Source organism: Furipterus horrens, unplaced genomic scaffold, assembly GCF_987537825.1.
Source record: "Furipterus horrens unplaced genomic scaffold, mFurHor1.1.pri manual_scaffold_2, whole genome shotgun sequence".
Lineage (NCBI taxonomy): Eukaryota > Metazoa > Chordata > Mammalia > Chiroptera > Furipteridae > Furipterus > Furipterus horrens.
This window is the reverse complement of record NW_028327172.1, coordinates 49,229,367-49,243,283: the sequence shown is the minus strand read 5'-3', so window position 1 is coordinate 49,243,283 and position 13,917 is coordinate 49,229,367. Positions and strand designations below refer to the sequence as shown.

Genomic DNA, 13,917 nt, shown 5'->3' with positions numbered 1-13,917 from the left:
GGTGTGGCTCAGTTGGTTGGAGCATCATCCCATAGACTGAAAGGTTGCAGGTTTGATTCCTGGTCAGGGCACATGTCTAGGCTGCAGGTTTGATTCCCTAGTTGGGGTGCATGCAAGAGGCACCAATTGATGTGTCTCTCTCATATCAATGTTTCTCTCCCTCTTTCTCTTCCTCTCTTCTCTTCTCTCTAAAATTAATAAGCATGTTCTCCGGTGAGGATAAAATAAATAAATAAATAAATATATCTTGAAAAAATCTTGGTTATGCAGAGAATATTACTTACAGAGCCACAAGAGTGATCACAAGCCAGAATTCTTGGTTTAGCCCAAGAATTTAAACTATTATCTCTGGCAGTGTGTTTTAATTTGTGTATTTTCTTTAATGGTGTACAAACCTATTTAACCTTAACTTCAAACCGAAACATAGGCCAACAGAATAATAAAAACATCAGGAATCATTTGGATTTAGCATTCAACCAGACCATGAAAAGACAAATATGTGGGAAAAGTCGTAAACTCTTTTTGAAAAGCCACCGCTTGTCTATTTTTAAACCACTGTTTTTAAACTTATATATTTCTCTGAAATCTACAAAAAAATTGTTCCAAATAACTTTCATTTTGTAGAATAGTTTTCTCAGAGTTCTATGTGATACAAATCAGTTAAAACAGATGGCGAAGAAGTGCAAGTCCAGGGAGTGACCAAACCTGTGGTGCACTGGCTGTATACCACCAGGAGGAAAGCGTTATAGGGTTTTCAAGGATTCCATTGCGTCTGATATTTTATTCTGCCACCCCTTGTCCCTGCCACCATGAACCTGACCAAACCTGAGGTTTATGTGACTACACTTCTCAATTCTATTTTCATTTGGGTGCTGATAGCTTCCTATAGGGCTGGGTTGCAATGCCACCCTTCACCAACAGGTGCTATTCTGTAGCAAACAAATAATCTAGCTTGGCTCTCTAAGATCCTGCTTTCAAATGTGAACTAAATTCGTGCCTTTTGGTTTTAGGTTCTTTAAGGTAGTCTGTTTTTACACAGTTGGGTTGAGTTTTGGAAAGGTGACAGCTCTGAATTGCTGAAGTTCCTCATCTGTTTAGAGCTGCACATTTTTTCTTAATTTAGCCTATGAGTCCCGAGTCCCTACACTGATACCACCTCCTCATTGAAATATATTTTGACTAACCCTTCCATGAAGCAGAAGCACAGTGGAATCAGTTGGAGTTGGGAATAAGTTACTTAACTTTTTTAAGCCTCGATGAGACATTCTATCTGAGTCTCAGTGTTCTGTCGCTTCAATATATAAGCTCCATTAAGGCAAGCATTTTTGGCAGCTGGCTCACTCTATATTTCTCTCTCTCTCTCTTCCCCTCTCTCCCTCTTTCTCTCTCCTTCTCTCCCTCCCCACCCACCCCCTCACTACCTTCCTTCAGGCACGTTTTCCTTGTATCTTTCTCTCTCCTAAGCTCCAAAGGTCCTACCTTTGCCTCTGTAACATTTTTCCTGAGCCCATTCCGTGTACAGCTCACTTCTTCTACCTCTGTGACTTTTTAAATAACTTTTATCTTATTTAAAACAAAAAACAGAATTTTTTTTCTCTTTTGCTTACTGTTATGTCCCCAGTATCTAGAACAGTACTTGGCATTTGGTAAATCCTAAAGATATATTTGTTAAATTAATTAATGAATTTATAATATCAAAAAAATAATTCTGACAGTGCACAGGGTTGCTGGGAAGATTAAATAAGATAATGTAAAATGCTTAGGAATATACTTGGCACATAGTGGGTATTCAGTAAACGAGTCTGTTATGATGATTGTGTCACTGAGGCATGATTAACTGGCTGTCTCAGTTGAAAACCACGAACTCCTCCAGTTCATTACCTTTTCTACCTTGGGGCTTGACAGATGTTTGAGGCTCAGCCTGTGAAAAATGAATGCATAGTTATTTGCTTCTGTTTGTTCCTCCAGGTGTTTCATTGCTGATTTACCCCACCTGCAGGACAGCTTTGTGGATAAACTTCTTGACCTTATGCCCCGACTCATGACATCCAAACCTGCAGAAGTGGTCAAAATTCTACAGACAATGCTGCGGCAGAGTACCTTCCTGCACCTCCCCCTTCCGGAGCAGGTCAGGGTCTTTTTCATACTCCTTCAGGCAAAGTCTGGACAGACCATCAGAACTGCTCCCCTTGATGATCTTTAATCTTTGGAGCAGCTGGGCTAGGGCCTTTCCTCCGATTGGCTCCCGCATGCCCACCTGTGAGATAAAGAGACAGAAAGGCGAAGATCTTGTTTTGTTACCCAGCGATGACCTGGCTTTAGAATCATTATATTTTCTTCCTGTTTACAGATCCACAAGGCCTCAGCTACCATCATTGAGCCAGCAGGCGAGTCAGACAACCCTTTGCGGTTTACCTCTGGGCTGGTGGTAGCCCTGGATGTTGATGCAACCCTGGAACATGTGCAGGATCCTCAGAACACTGTGAAGGTCCAGGTGGGTCAGGGCCTGGCCCCATAGAGCTTCTGTACTCACTTTGTGTTGAGCTTTGCATTTAACTTTAGCACCTCTTTAATCTCTACCTGAGGTATGGAAACTGGGGATGGAGAAGACACGAGTCTTTTTAGAAAAAAGCCTGGGCTTGGATTCCCAACTTTACTTCTGGGTGTAGCCTAGAGCAATTTATCTTAAACTCTGAACCCCAGACTCTACAATTAACAAACAGGAATAGTTGATATTGAAGTGAGATGTTGTATATAAGTCCCTGGTACCCAAAAAGGGTTCAGCAAATGACAAGGCCCTTTCTATCCTTATGATGTGAAGTTAAGACTTGGTCTTTTCAGTGCTTCAGGCACGCTGCAACAAACGAGTCCTTTCCAGGCTGTGGATGGGTCAGCCTGGTGAACAAAATTTATAAGTGGGGAAAAAGGAATCACTAGGGAGTATTTTTTTCCAAGTTACAGATAGGTTTATTAGAGACATGAGAGGTGTACAGATTCTAATCTGCAGTTAAGCTCACAAAGAACACTACCCATTTATCCATCCATCCATTCCTCTATCCTTGCAATAATGTTTACTCTGTTGTACACACTAAGTGCTAGTGTTTCAAGGGTAATTATGTCAGAATTCCTGCCTTCAGGATGCTCAGTTTCAAGGAGAGACAGACCAATGGTTCTAGCCAAGAACTAAGAAATGTAGAGAGAAAATTACTTTTCCTCCCCTACAGGGTAATTTCTAATTTTTGACTAGTATAAAACATTTGCAAGTATTTTTTAGAATACTCTGGAGAGGCACTTAATTTGGAGAGTGTGGTGGAGGCTGAGGGAAAAAGGCTTTTGGGGGGTGCTATGCATGGTGAGGTCTGAAAGGATGAATGAAGAAGGGCAAAGGATAACGGTAAAAGGAGGCATTCTGGGCAGGAGGAATATGAATAAAAATAAGGATGCAAGCATTGGCAGCAAGTCTAATCAGAGGACAGAAAAATAGCCTGGAGCAGGCAGGGAAGGCTTCCTGGAAGAGGTAAGGATGAATCAGATCTTAAAGATGGTAATATTTGCCTCTGGTGACAATAGAGGAAAAAAACTGGCTTTCCAGCAGGAATTATTATAAATCATGAGACCTACAGAGAACTAATTCTGAGCTGGCTGTAAAGTTGTACAGCAGCTGATTTTTTTGTTTTATGGATTCCACACCCCCTCGTTGCCCCCCCCCCCCTTGCTGCCCCACACACACACACACACACACACGTGTTAGTGGTTTTTCATCCTAGCTGCACTTCACGGTTACTCAGAAAACATTAAAAAGTGCTAATGTACAAGCCTACTAGTAGGGCCCATGGGTACCAGATTTTATTGTTTGTTTGTTTCTGAGCTCATAGGTGATTATAATGTACAGCCATAGTTGTGAACCACTGTTTCACACTGTTTGTGAAAAGAAGAAAGGTCACTGACCAAATAAGCATAAATGAGATTGTAGAAAGATTATTTAAGGGTCATCTGCTGGACCCTACTGAAAAATCCCATTCAGAGCAGCTCCACTGCATGCAATGGTGAGACTCTCTGGATGCTTCCACAGTCAGGGAGATGGGAGACTGAAGTCTGGTCATGAGGCAGCTGTCTGTTGATTGGAGAATGCTGTCCGATCCAGCCACTGGGCCTGAACAACTCTCTTGTTGCGGGCAGTGCTTTTGGTGCTAGGGATCTAGCAGTGAACACAAGTGAGGTTATGTCAAGATTTTATTATCTGTTACAATAAGGTGTATCAGCTCTTTAAAGCAGAATGTACAGGCTGGTGGCTCAGTTGGTTGGAGCGATGTCTGTACATCAAAAGGATGCAGATTCAACCCCCCACTCAGGGCACTTACCTAGGTTGTGGGTTCAATCCTTGGTCAGGGTGCATATGGGAGGCAACCATTTGATGTTTCTTTCTCCTTTTCTTTCTAAAATTGATAAATATATCCTTGGGTGAGGATTTTTTTAAAAGCAGAATGTATTGGAACCTAATTTAATAGCACTTTGGTTAGCCCAATTCGGGTCTGCTAGATTATACCTGATGATAGTGGAGACGTGATTTTTTTTTTTTTTAGTTTTTATGAAATTCAGAATATAATTCATACTGGCCATTTTCTTCCCCTGACCTATGTGGGCCACAGATTTCTAAGCTGCACTTGGAGGAATGAAGGAAGGCTTCCAGTGACCCTTTCACAGAGGGGAAAGGGCCTTCCATTAAGGGCAGTTTTGCTGAGAACTCAGGGAGGTTCTGCTACCTTTATCATTTTCTTTTCCATGCTCATTACGGTTTCAGCCCTCCCCTGTCCCTCCTTCTTAAATGAAGCCCAAGTACTGTCTTCAACGATAACAAGGATCAGGAAGCTGGGTTACCTGCGTCTTTTTGCTATAGTATATCAATTTGGGTAGAATGCTCCATGCTCCTCCAATACGCCTTTAAGGACTGCAGCGAGGGTGTCTTCATTCACACCAGATCCGATGGCAAGCTCTACAACCTGGCCCGTCTACGAGCCAAGACCAAAGTCAAAGAGGTGCTCATCCATGAGATGCTCTTCGCCGACGACGCAGCCTTGACATCACACTCCGAAGAGGGACTCCAGCAGCTAGTCACTTGCCTTTCCCACGCATGCAAGGAGTTCGGACTAGCCATCAGCCTGACGAAGACGAACGTTATGGCTCAAGGCACGGGGACTCCCCCATGCATCACCATCGACGGATACACCCTGGAGGTTGTCAACGATTTCACTTACCTCGGGTCCACCATCTCGAGCTCTCTGTCAGTCGACTTGGAGGTCAATCGGAGAATCGCCAGGGCAGCCACAGTTATGGCCAAACTGAACCGGCGAGCGTGGAACAATTCCAGCCTCACTGAGAAAACCAGACTGCGCATCTACCAAGCCTGCGTACTCAGCATTCTCCTCTATGGCAGCGAGATGTGGACCACCTACGCAAGGCACGAAAGGAAACTCAACAGCTTCCACATGAGGTGCCTGCGACGCGTCCTGCATGTCGCCTGGCAGGACAAGGTCCCCAACACCGAGGTGCTGAAGCGAGCCAACATGGGCAGTTTGCATGCAGTTCTTAGTGAGAGACGCCTCAGGTGGCTCGGCCATGTCAAAAGAATGGATGGAGGCCGTATTCCCAAAGACCTCCTCTACGGCGAGCTAGCAGAAGGCCAGAGGATGACAGGGCGCCCAAAACTGCGGTTCAAAGACATCTGCAAAAAGGACATGACACAATGCTCCATCAATCTCAACACATGGGAAGTTCAAGCAGACGACCGCCTAGCCTGGAGGCTCGCGGTCAGGCAAGGTACGTCACGCGCAGGGGCTGCGCGCAACGAGGAGGCGGTCCAGAAAAGATCGAGGCGGAAGCAGCGTCAACAGCAGCAACAACGGCCATCTGCCTTCACCTGTAACAAGTGCGGCAGGGATTGTCACTCCCGAGTCGGACTGCACAGCCATTCTCGGCGGTGCAGATAGACTCTCAGGAAGCTACGCCATCGTCTCTCGAGACGGACGGCTGCCGATGACGATGAGAATGGGGAGGGGCTGCTGAAATCTGAGGAGAGATGAAATGAGATTATGGGGCAGGGGGACAAAGACATGCCTCCCAGAGTTCAAATTGGAAGACCCATTCAGTTCCCTACTTTGCCCTAATCAGTATATTTACATAGCACAGGTTCTGTGTGGTTCTAGGAAAAGCTTCATTTGTTCGTTTGGTCCCTTGGTACACTGTGTGGTATAATAGGCCCTCTTCACAGACAGCTGTGGGGCCCTCTGAGCTGCTGAGGAAAGAACTCTGTGGCAGTTTATGATACTTGAAGAACTGGTCAGTGATTTGAGCAGACCCTTCACTGAGCACTGTCTCTGTAGCAAAAGAGAGATGAACAGCTTCCTAACTACTTATGATCCGGTGGAGAGAATACGCTTACCAGTTTCTCTAAATACTGGTGGATGACGATGGGTGCTGGGCCATGATACGACTCAGAGTCATCCTGATATGGGGTGCCAGGGAAGGCTTTTGATGTCAGGATTAATATTTTTACCTGTTCTTGTACTTCATAGAGGCACTTCATTAATCTCGCTTGTTCACCATGGATTCAGAAACATTTACCAAACTCCGTTTTATGCTAGGGCGGGGTGTCTGAAGCTGTGAGCAGTGCTGCCCCCCTGGAGGAGCAGTCTTTTGTGAAGGCTATCGTCACCTTTCTTTTCCTCTTGTATGGGCTTCACACCAGATGTCACCAGAAATGTTGTTGAAAGCTCATGGCTCTCTGTCTCTTTGCTCATTTCTGTCACCTCTTAGGTCTTATATCCAGATGGCCAGGCTCAGATGATCCACCCCAAGCCCGCAGACTTCCGGAATCCTGGCCCAGGGCGGCACCGACTCATCACTCAGGTGTATCTCTCCCACACTGCCTGGACAGGTGAGGAGTCAGTGGGCCAGGGTGGGCAGGAAAATACACTCCTGGGATCATACTCATGCTTAGGCGTTTGGTTTTTTGCATGGTTGAATCAGGCCTGCTGAGGATTGTGCTTGATTACTTAGGGAGCTTAAAATCTCAAACTGCGTACATTTAATTTGCTGCATTGTTTTGACTGCAAGAGGTACAAGATTTTGCCAGAAGATAATGCAGATTATAGCAGAATGAAGTCTCATGAAAAGAGCCCTGGGCTGGATGCCAGGAGCCTTATCTTCCTGTCCTAACTCTGCCTCTGACTTGCTGCATAACCTTGGACAAGCCACTCTCCCTTCTGAATATGCTTCCTCACCTTTCAAATGAATATGATAATTCTCAGTCTTCTAGTTAGTTCTGAGGATTGCTGTCTGAAAATTAAAGTTTTGTATTTCTTACCAAAAATGTAAAATCATTCTCTTTGCTATGAGCAATTCAGTTCATTCCCCCAAAACATGTAAAATGACAACAGTGACTGTCCTCCCCTCCTACATGGGCTGGTGTGTGGGGTAACAGAGAGGAAGATGACCTGATCTAGTCATGCCTTACCCTCCCACACAGCAGCAGAATGGAGCCTCAATAATTTGTGAAAAGACTGAGAGGTGGCTTGAGATACATATTTTTTTAATTTGTAAGAATAAAATGGGAGAACGCAAGTGCAAAGACATTACATTTCAAGTCTAAGACTGCTTTGGAAACTTTAAGAGGAGACTTGGTCAGCAGAACCTAAAATGTCAGGGAGAATTGGCCTTGCTGGAATTTCCTGAATGATTCAAGATAATTCAGAAGCGTGGCTGTTACTAGAGAAAGTGTTTAATGCCAACAAACTTGGTTTAGTTTAGAAATAGGTAGATGCTTTTTGTAATTTTCTCTTATTGTGATTTAAAATATATGAATAACTTTTGAATGTCATTATTAATGGTTTCCCTCTTATCAGGGGTATTATTAGATTATAGATGATAGTTTTCAACAAGGGAGAAGTGCTGTTGAATGTGAGGGCAGCCCCCTCAGGGGACTAATGACCCTGGGCCTGGCACTAGTCCCGAGGAATTCATCGAGGGTCATCTACCTCTGAGAAGTGCTCAGTCACTATTATAAATCTCTTTTAATTCTCTGCATGGCACCTACTAATGCCAGGTGTTTTCTCATTTGTTTACTGCCTTTCTCTCCAATTAGAATTTAGATTCTTAGAGCAGAGAACTTGTTCATTTTTACCTCTGTATCCTGTGTCCCTGATACCTGACATGTATTATAGTAGGTGCTCAACAAATGATGAAAATGGAATATATGATTTTAAATGTATAATTAAAATTTATTTAATCCTTAGACCAACTTTCTTGGGGGGGATTAGTATCCTATTCTTCATTTTATGGATGCATAAATGGAGGTCCACTTACCTGGTCCATGGTGGTGCTGAGGCTGGCACTTCGATTTCCTAACTCCCAAATCTCTTATTTTTTCACTATACCATGCTTCTGACCTGGGACACAAAAGTGAAACCTTCTGAATGTGCATGTGCCTTCTTTCTGCTAATCCAGGAGGTGGTGCCTGGTGTTGGTAGGGAGCTTCTCCATCCAGTCCCTCAGCAGCTCCCTACTACCGGCCTCTCCTTGGGGGGGCAGGACGCTGCCAGATCAGAAGCTTTGAGTCACATAGACCAGGCTCCAAATTCTTCTTCCCTTGCTGTGTGACCCTGAGAAAGTTTTTTTACCTGTCTGTCTTATTTTCCTTATCTGTAAGATTAGAGTAAGAATTATACCTCATAAGAGGGATATTCTTCCAGAATATGATGAGTGGGTTGCATGATTTGTCCCAGATGATCATTTGTCTCCTCCCAGTCTCCTCCCTCTTTTTCTGTCCTCTCTTCCTTCTTCTGATGGCAGTGACTTGAATTGCCAGTCTCCCCACATACTGGTGAGGGAAGGCATAATGACTAGGTGCCTTAGTGTCCTCTGACCTCACCAAGGTTTGGTTCCTGAAAGTGCTGTGAGCCAAGGCTGGGTCTGGTCAGGGGTTGGCAGCAGCCATCTGGGACAAAAGAGGAAAACAGTGGGAGAGCTGATACTGCAGTCTGGTACCAGAGAGCAGTGCTGGTTTCATTAGACACACTCAAGGCTGGTACAAGGCCCCATGTTATATGAGCATGTCCACACCTCATGAACCCTGGTAAATGGTGATGCTCAGGTTGCTCTCTCGGGTTGGTGAGGTTGCTCTGGCTGCCTGTAATGCAAGCCTTTCCTTTCCTGGAGGACAGCAATTCAGTCTCTGCTTTCATCTCTAAGGGGAAGTTAGGAAGAGGTTTGGGGGAACAGGGCATTGAAAAGTCCTGGGACCTTGGCCCTTGACCCTTGTTCATTTAGGTCCATCCAGCCTTCATTCCTGCCAGGTGAGCTTTTAGCCTTGGGCTCATCTTTAATACTTGTACCTTTTGCTCCAGACACAAAATTAAGGAAGACATCCCAAGCTCATCCTGTTCCCAGCCTTTGCACTAACCCTTAGGTTTTTCTGAAATCCTCTCCCCCTGGTTTATTGAAGCCACATGGTTAATAGAAATGTTAATTGCTTCAGTTTGTGAGCTGGACCCAAATTCTGTCCCTGGTGTGGATTTGGGAAATCACTTATAACTTCTCAAAGCCTTGGAACTTTTTTGGGATTGTGACAGTCTTTCTTTCATGGTGTGGCAGTAAGAAATCTTGGGATTATGTGCTTAGCACAGAGCACGTGTTCTATTCCAAAGCCTTCCTGTGCTCAATCCTCAGTTCTTTCTACGGACTCTGTTGGAACATATACTGTGTTCCGTGCTATCATCTCTGTCTCCTAAACCAAATGGTCAGCAATTCAAGGGAGGTCTTACTTTCACTGGGGCCTGCAACCTATAGACACCAGATCAGTATTGGAATGTCATGTCATAGAAGAACAAAAGGTTTAATGACATGATTTTGGGCTCCTGAAACATATTCCTGATCACAGAGAATTTTTTGTCAGAACTCTTTTCAAATCAAAGGCTTCTTCTCCAGTAAGACAGAAGAATCTGTGGTACATGTAGCCCTGAGGCCTGAGGTCTGCTGCACAGGAAGAGAATGATTATCTGGACATGAGAATTAGCCACATGCATGTACCTTGCAGGCCTCTGTTTAAGGCTGGGAGGCCTCTATAGAAGATTTTTTAGCTTGCTCTCTGATCCTCAGCAGCCATGGCTCTGAGCTGCAGGGCACCCACAGAAACCTGAGGAGAAGGTGGTAGCAGAGCAGCAGGCTTAGGGTCAGCCTCAGAGGATGCAGGCTGGGAAAGGGTTTTTGTTTGGTGGAGGGAAGGAAGGGATGTGGACAGATAAAGAAATGTTCTTTAAACCCTGCTGCTTCCACCTTTCATGTTGCTTTTACAGGTCATTTCATCTTTGTTCTATCCATACCCAGCCATAGAAGATTTCTTTTGTCTTTTTTTCCAGAACCATGCCAGGTGGAAGTGAGGCTGCTGCTGGCTTACAACTCCAACTCACGCATTCCAAAATTCCCCTGGATCGAGGGGTGCGAGATACCAGCCCATGTGGAAACCAGCATCGAGGGCACCATCCCCTTCAGCAAGTCTGTAAAAGTTTACATAATGCCCAAACCAGCAAGGCGCTGATACACAAGCAGTCTTTATACTTGTGGCCTCGAAGGGCCTTCTTAGATATTAAAGTGAGCCAGAAGCCAGGAGGACCTCACCTGGAAATGGTATATAGGCATAAGGAGAAACAAGTGACCCTTACACTCCCATCTGATATCAAACAGAAGATAAATTATTTTGCATTAGGAAAACAAAAACTTTCAAGTCTATTCCTTCCCTGCTATCCCTCCCTGTAATAAAGTTGAGAAAACACCAAGCTGGTCCTTGAAATGTGTGTGGCTGTAGATTCAACATTTATTCCATATGCTGCCATTCCTCAGGTTTGAAACAAAGATCCAATTTTTAGCCATCTCTAAAGAACCAGTTATTAAAGTCATAATCTTTTCTTAATCACTTTTTTATTTTCAATTACTGTTGACATACATTATTATATTAGTTTCAGGTGTACACCCCAGTGATTAGACATTATGTAAGTTGATCATCCCAATAAATCTTGCACCCATCTGACACCACACATAGTTATTAGACTATTATAGACTATATTCCTTGTGCTGTATTTTACATCCCCATGACTCTTCTGTAATATCCAATTTGAATTTTGTAATCCTTTCACCTTTTTGCCAGTCCCGCAATCCCCCTCCCATTTGGCAACCATCAAAACGTTCTCTGTATCTGTGATTCTGTTTTTGTTCTGCTAGTTGGTTTATTTTGTTTTCTTTTAGATTCATTTGTTGATACGTATGTATTTATTGCCATTTTATTCATATTTTTGATCTTCTTAAAGAAGACCCTTTTACATTTCATTAATGCCGGTTTGGTGGTGATGAACTCCTTTAGCTTCTTCTTGTCTGGGAAACTCTTTGTCTGTCCTTAGATTCTAAATGATAGCTTTGTTGAGTAATCTTTGTTGTAGCCTCTTGCTTTTCATCACCTTGAATATTTCTTCAAATCCCTTCTGACCTACAAAGTTTCTGTTGAGAAATCAGCTGACAGTCTTATGGGAGCTCCCTTGTAGGTAACTAACTGCTTTTCTCTTGCTGCTTTTAAGATTCTTTGTCTTTAACCTTTTGCATTTTAATTATGGTGTGTCTTTGTGTGGGCCTGTTTGGGTTCATCTTGTTTGGAACTCTCTGCTTCCTGGACTTGAATGTCTTTTTCCTTTACCAAGTTAGGGAAGTTTTTCTTTCATTATTTTTTCAAATAGTTTTTCAAATTTTTGCTCTCTCTTTTCTTCTTCCAGCACCCCCATGGTGAGAATGTTGTCCCAGTATCTCCTTACACAATCTTCTTTTTAAAAATTTTTTTTCTCTTCTGATTGGGTATTTTTTGCTTCCTTATATTCTAAATCACTGATTTGATTCTCCACTTCATCCATTCTACTGTTGATTCCCTGTAAATTATTTCTCTATTTCAATTAGTGTGCCCTTCATTTCTTTTTTTTAAGTATGTTTTATTGATTATGCTGTTACAGTTGTCCCAGTTTTTTTCCCTTTGCTCCCCTCCACCCAGTACCCCCCTTTCCTTCCAGCAATTCCACCTCCCCTTAGTTCATGTCCACAGGTCGTGCATATAAGTTCTTTGGCTTCACCCTTTATACTAGTCTTAACATCCCCCTATTTTGAGCCTACCCAATTATGCTTCTTAATCCCTGCACCATTACCTCCTTGCTCCCCCTCCCTCCTCCCAGCTAATAACCCTCTAAATGATCCCCACACCTATGATTCTGTTCCTGTTCTGGTTGCTTGTTTTTGTTTTTATGTTTTTAGATTCTGTTTTTCATAGTCTTGAGTTTGTTGTCATTTTAGTGTTCATAGTTTTGATCTTTTTCTTAAATAAGTCCCTTTAACATTTTATATAATAATGGCTTGCTGATGATAAAATCCTTTAGCTTTACCTTGTCTGGGAAGCACTTTGTCTTCCCTTCAATCCTAAGTGATAGTTTTGCTAGATAGGGTAATCTTGGTTGTGGGTACTTGCTTTTCATCACTTTGAATACTTCTTGCCAGTCCCTTGTTGCCAGCAAAGCTTCTTTTGAGAAATCAGCTAATAGTCTTATAGGAACCCCTTTGCAGGTAACTGCTTTTCTTCTGCTTTTAAGATTCTCTCTTTATCTTTAACCTTTGGCATTTTAATTATGATGTCTCTTGGTATGGTCCTCCTTGGGTCTAGCTTGTTTGGGACTCTGTGCTTCCTGGACTTGTATGTCTATTTCCTTTACCAAATTAGGGAAGTTTTCCTTCATTATTTTTTCACATAAGCTTTCGCTTTCTTGCTCTTCCTCTTCTCCTTCTGGCACCCCTGTAATTCGGATGTTGGCACATTTAAAGTTGCCCTAGAGGTTCCTAAGCCTCTCCTTGTGTTTTTCAATTCTGTTTCTTCCTGCTGTACTGGTTGACTGTTTGTCTTCCTAATGTTTCAGATAATTGATTTGAACCCTCGTTTCCTTCCCTTCACCACTGGATTTATGTAGATTTTCCTTCATTTCTTCCCTTATGGATTTATCCTACTTAATCTTGTCTGTCAAGTCTGTGAGCATCATCATCACCAGTGTTTTAAACTCTGCGTCACTTAGGTTGACTATCTCCTTGTTGCTCATTTCTCCCACTGGAAAGTGTGCCCTTCATTTTTTACTGGTACTTTTTTATGCTGTTGACATTCACACTAAGTTCATTGAGCATCCTTATAATCAGTGTTTTGAACTGTGCATCTAGTACATTGCTTGTCATAATTTTGTTTAGTTCTTTTTCTGGAGTTTTGTTCTGTTTTTTCATTGAGATGTGTTTGTCTCCTAATTTTGGCAGCCTCCCTGTATTTGTTTTTCTGTGTATTCAGTAGAGCTGTTACATCTCCCTGGCTTGGTAGAGTGGCCTAATAGGTGTCCTCTAGGGTCCAGTGGCACCCTAACACCCAAGCTGAATACTCAAGGTGCGCCCCCTGTGTGGGCTGTACACCCTGCTCTTTAGTTGAGCCTTGATTGCTTTTGGTACATCAGTGGGAGGGATTTACCCAATCCAATCAGCTTCAAGGACTGGCTGTGATCACTGTCTACTGACCTCAGACCACTGTGGAGGACCAGTTGCCCCCCACCCCACAGAGCAGGACTTACTTAGCTAGGTTCTGATTCCCAATGAATCTGCCCCTTGAGTGTGTCACTTGTGCAGGTGGTTGGGTGGCGATGCTTGGATGTGGTCTGAGGATGTCCCGTGGGTGTGCTGGCTCTTGGACCTCCTGGGAGGTGCAGGGCAAGGTCATCTACCACCTGTGTTCTGCCTGGGGCCACCTGGCATTAAGCTACAAAGCAATCTGCAGATGGTTGCTATTTATGCTGGGCCTAGATGTGCCCA

At 43.5% G+C, this 13,917-nt stretch overlaps 1 protein-coding gene across 1 annotated transcript in view; it reads left to right on the top strand.

Annotated features, from left to right (window-relative positions):
- INTS4 (integrator complex subunit 4) overlaps positions 1-10,829 on the top strand; it is a 114,866-nt gene extending 104,037 nt beyond the window's left edge. The window contains exons 20-23 of the mRNA XM_090265735.1: positions 1,969-2,128; positions 2,351-2,494; positions 6,814-6,934; positions 10,413-10,829. Of these exons, the coding sequence (XP_090121861.1) occupies positions 1,969-2,128; positions 2,351-2,494; positions 6,814-6,934; positions 10,413-10,591 (604 nt within the window). The 3' untranslated portion in view covers positions 10,592-10,829. The remainder of the gene's footprint in view (positions 1-1,968; positions 2,129-2,350; positions 2,495-6,813; positions 6,935-10,412) is intronic.
- The last annotated feature ends 3,088 nt before the right edge of the window (positions 10,830-13,917 follow it).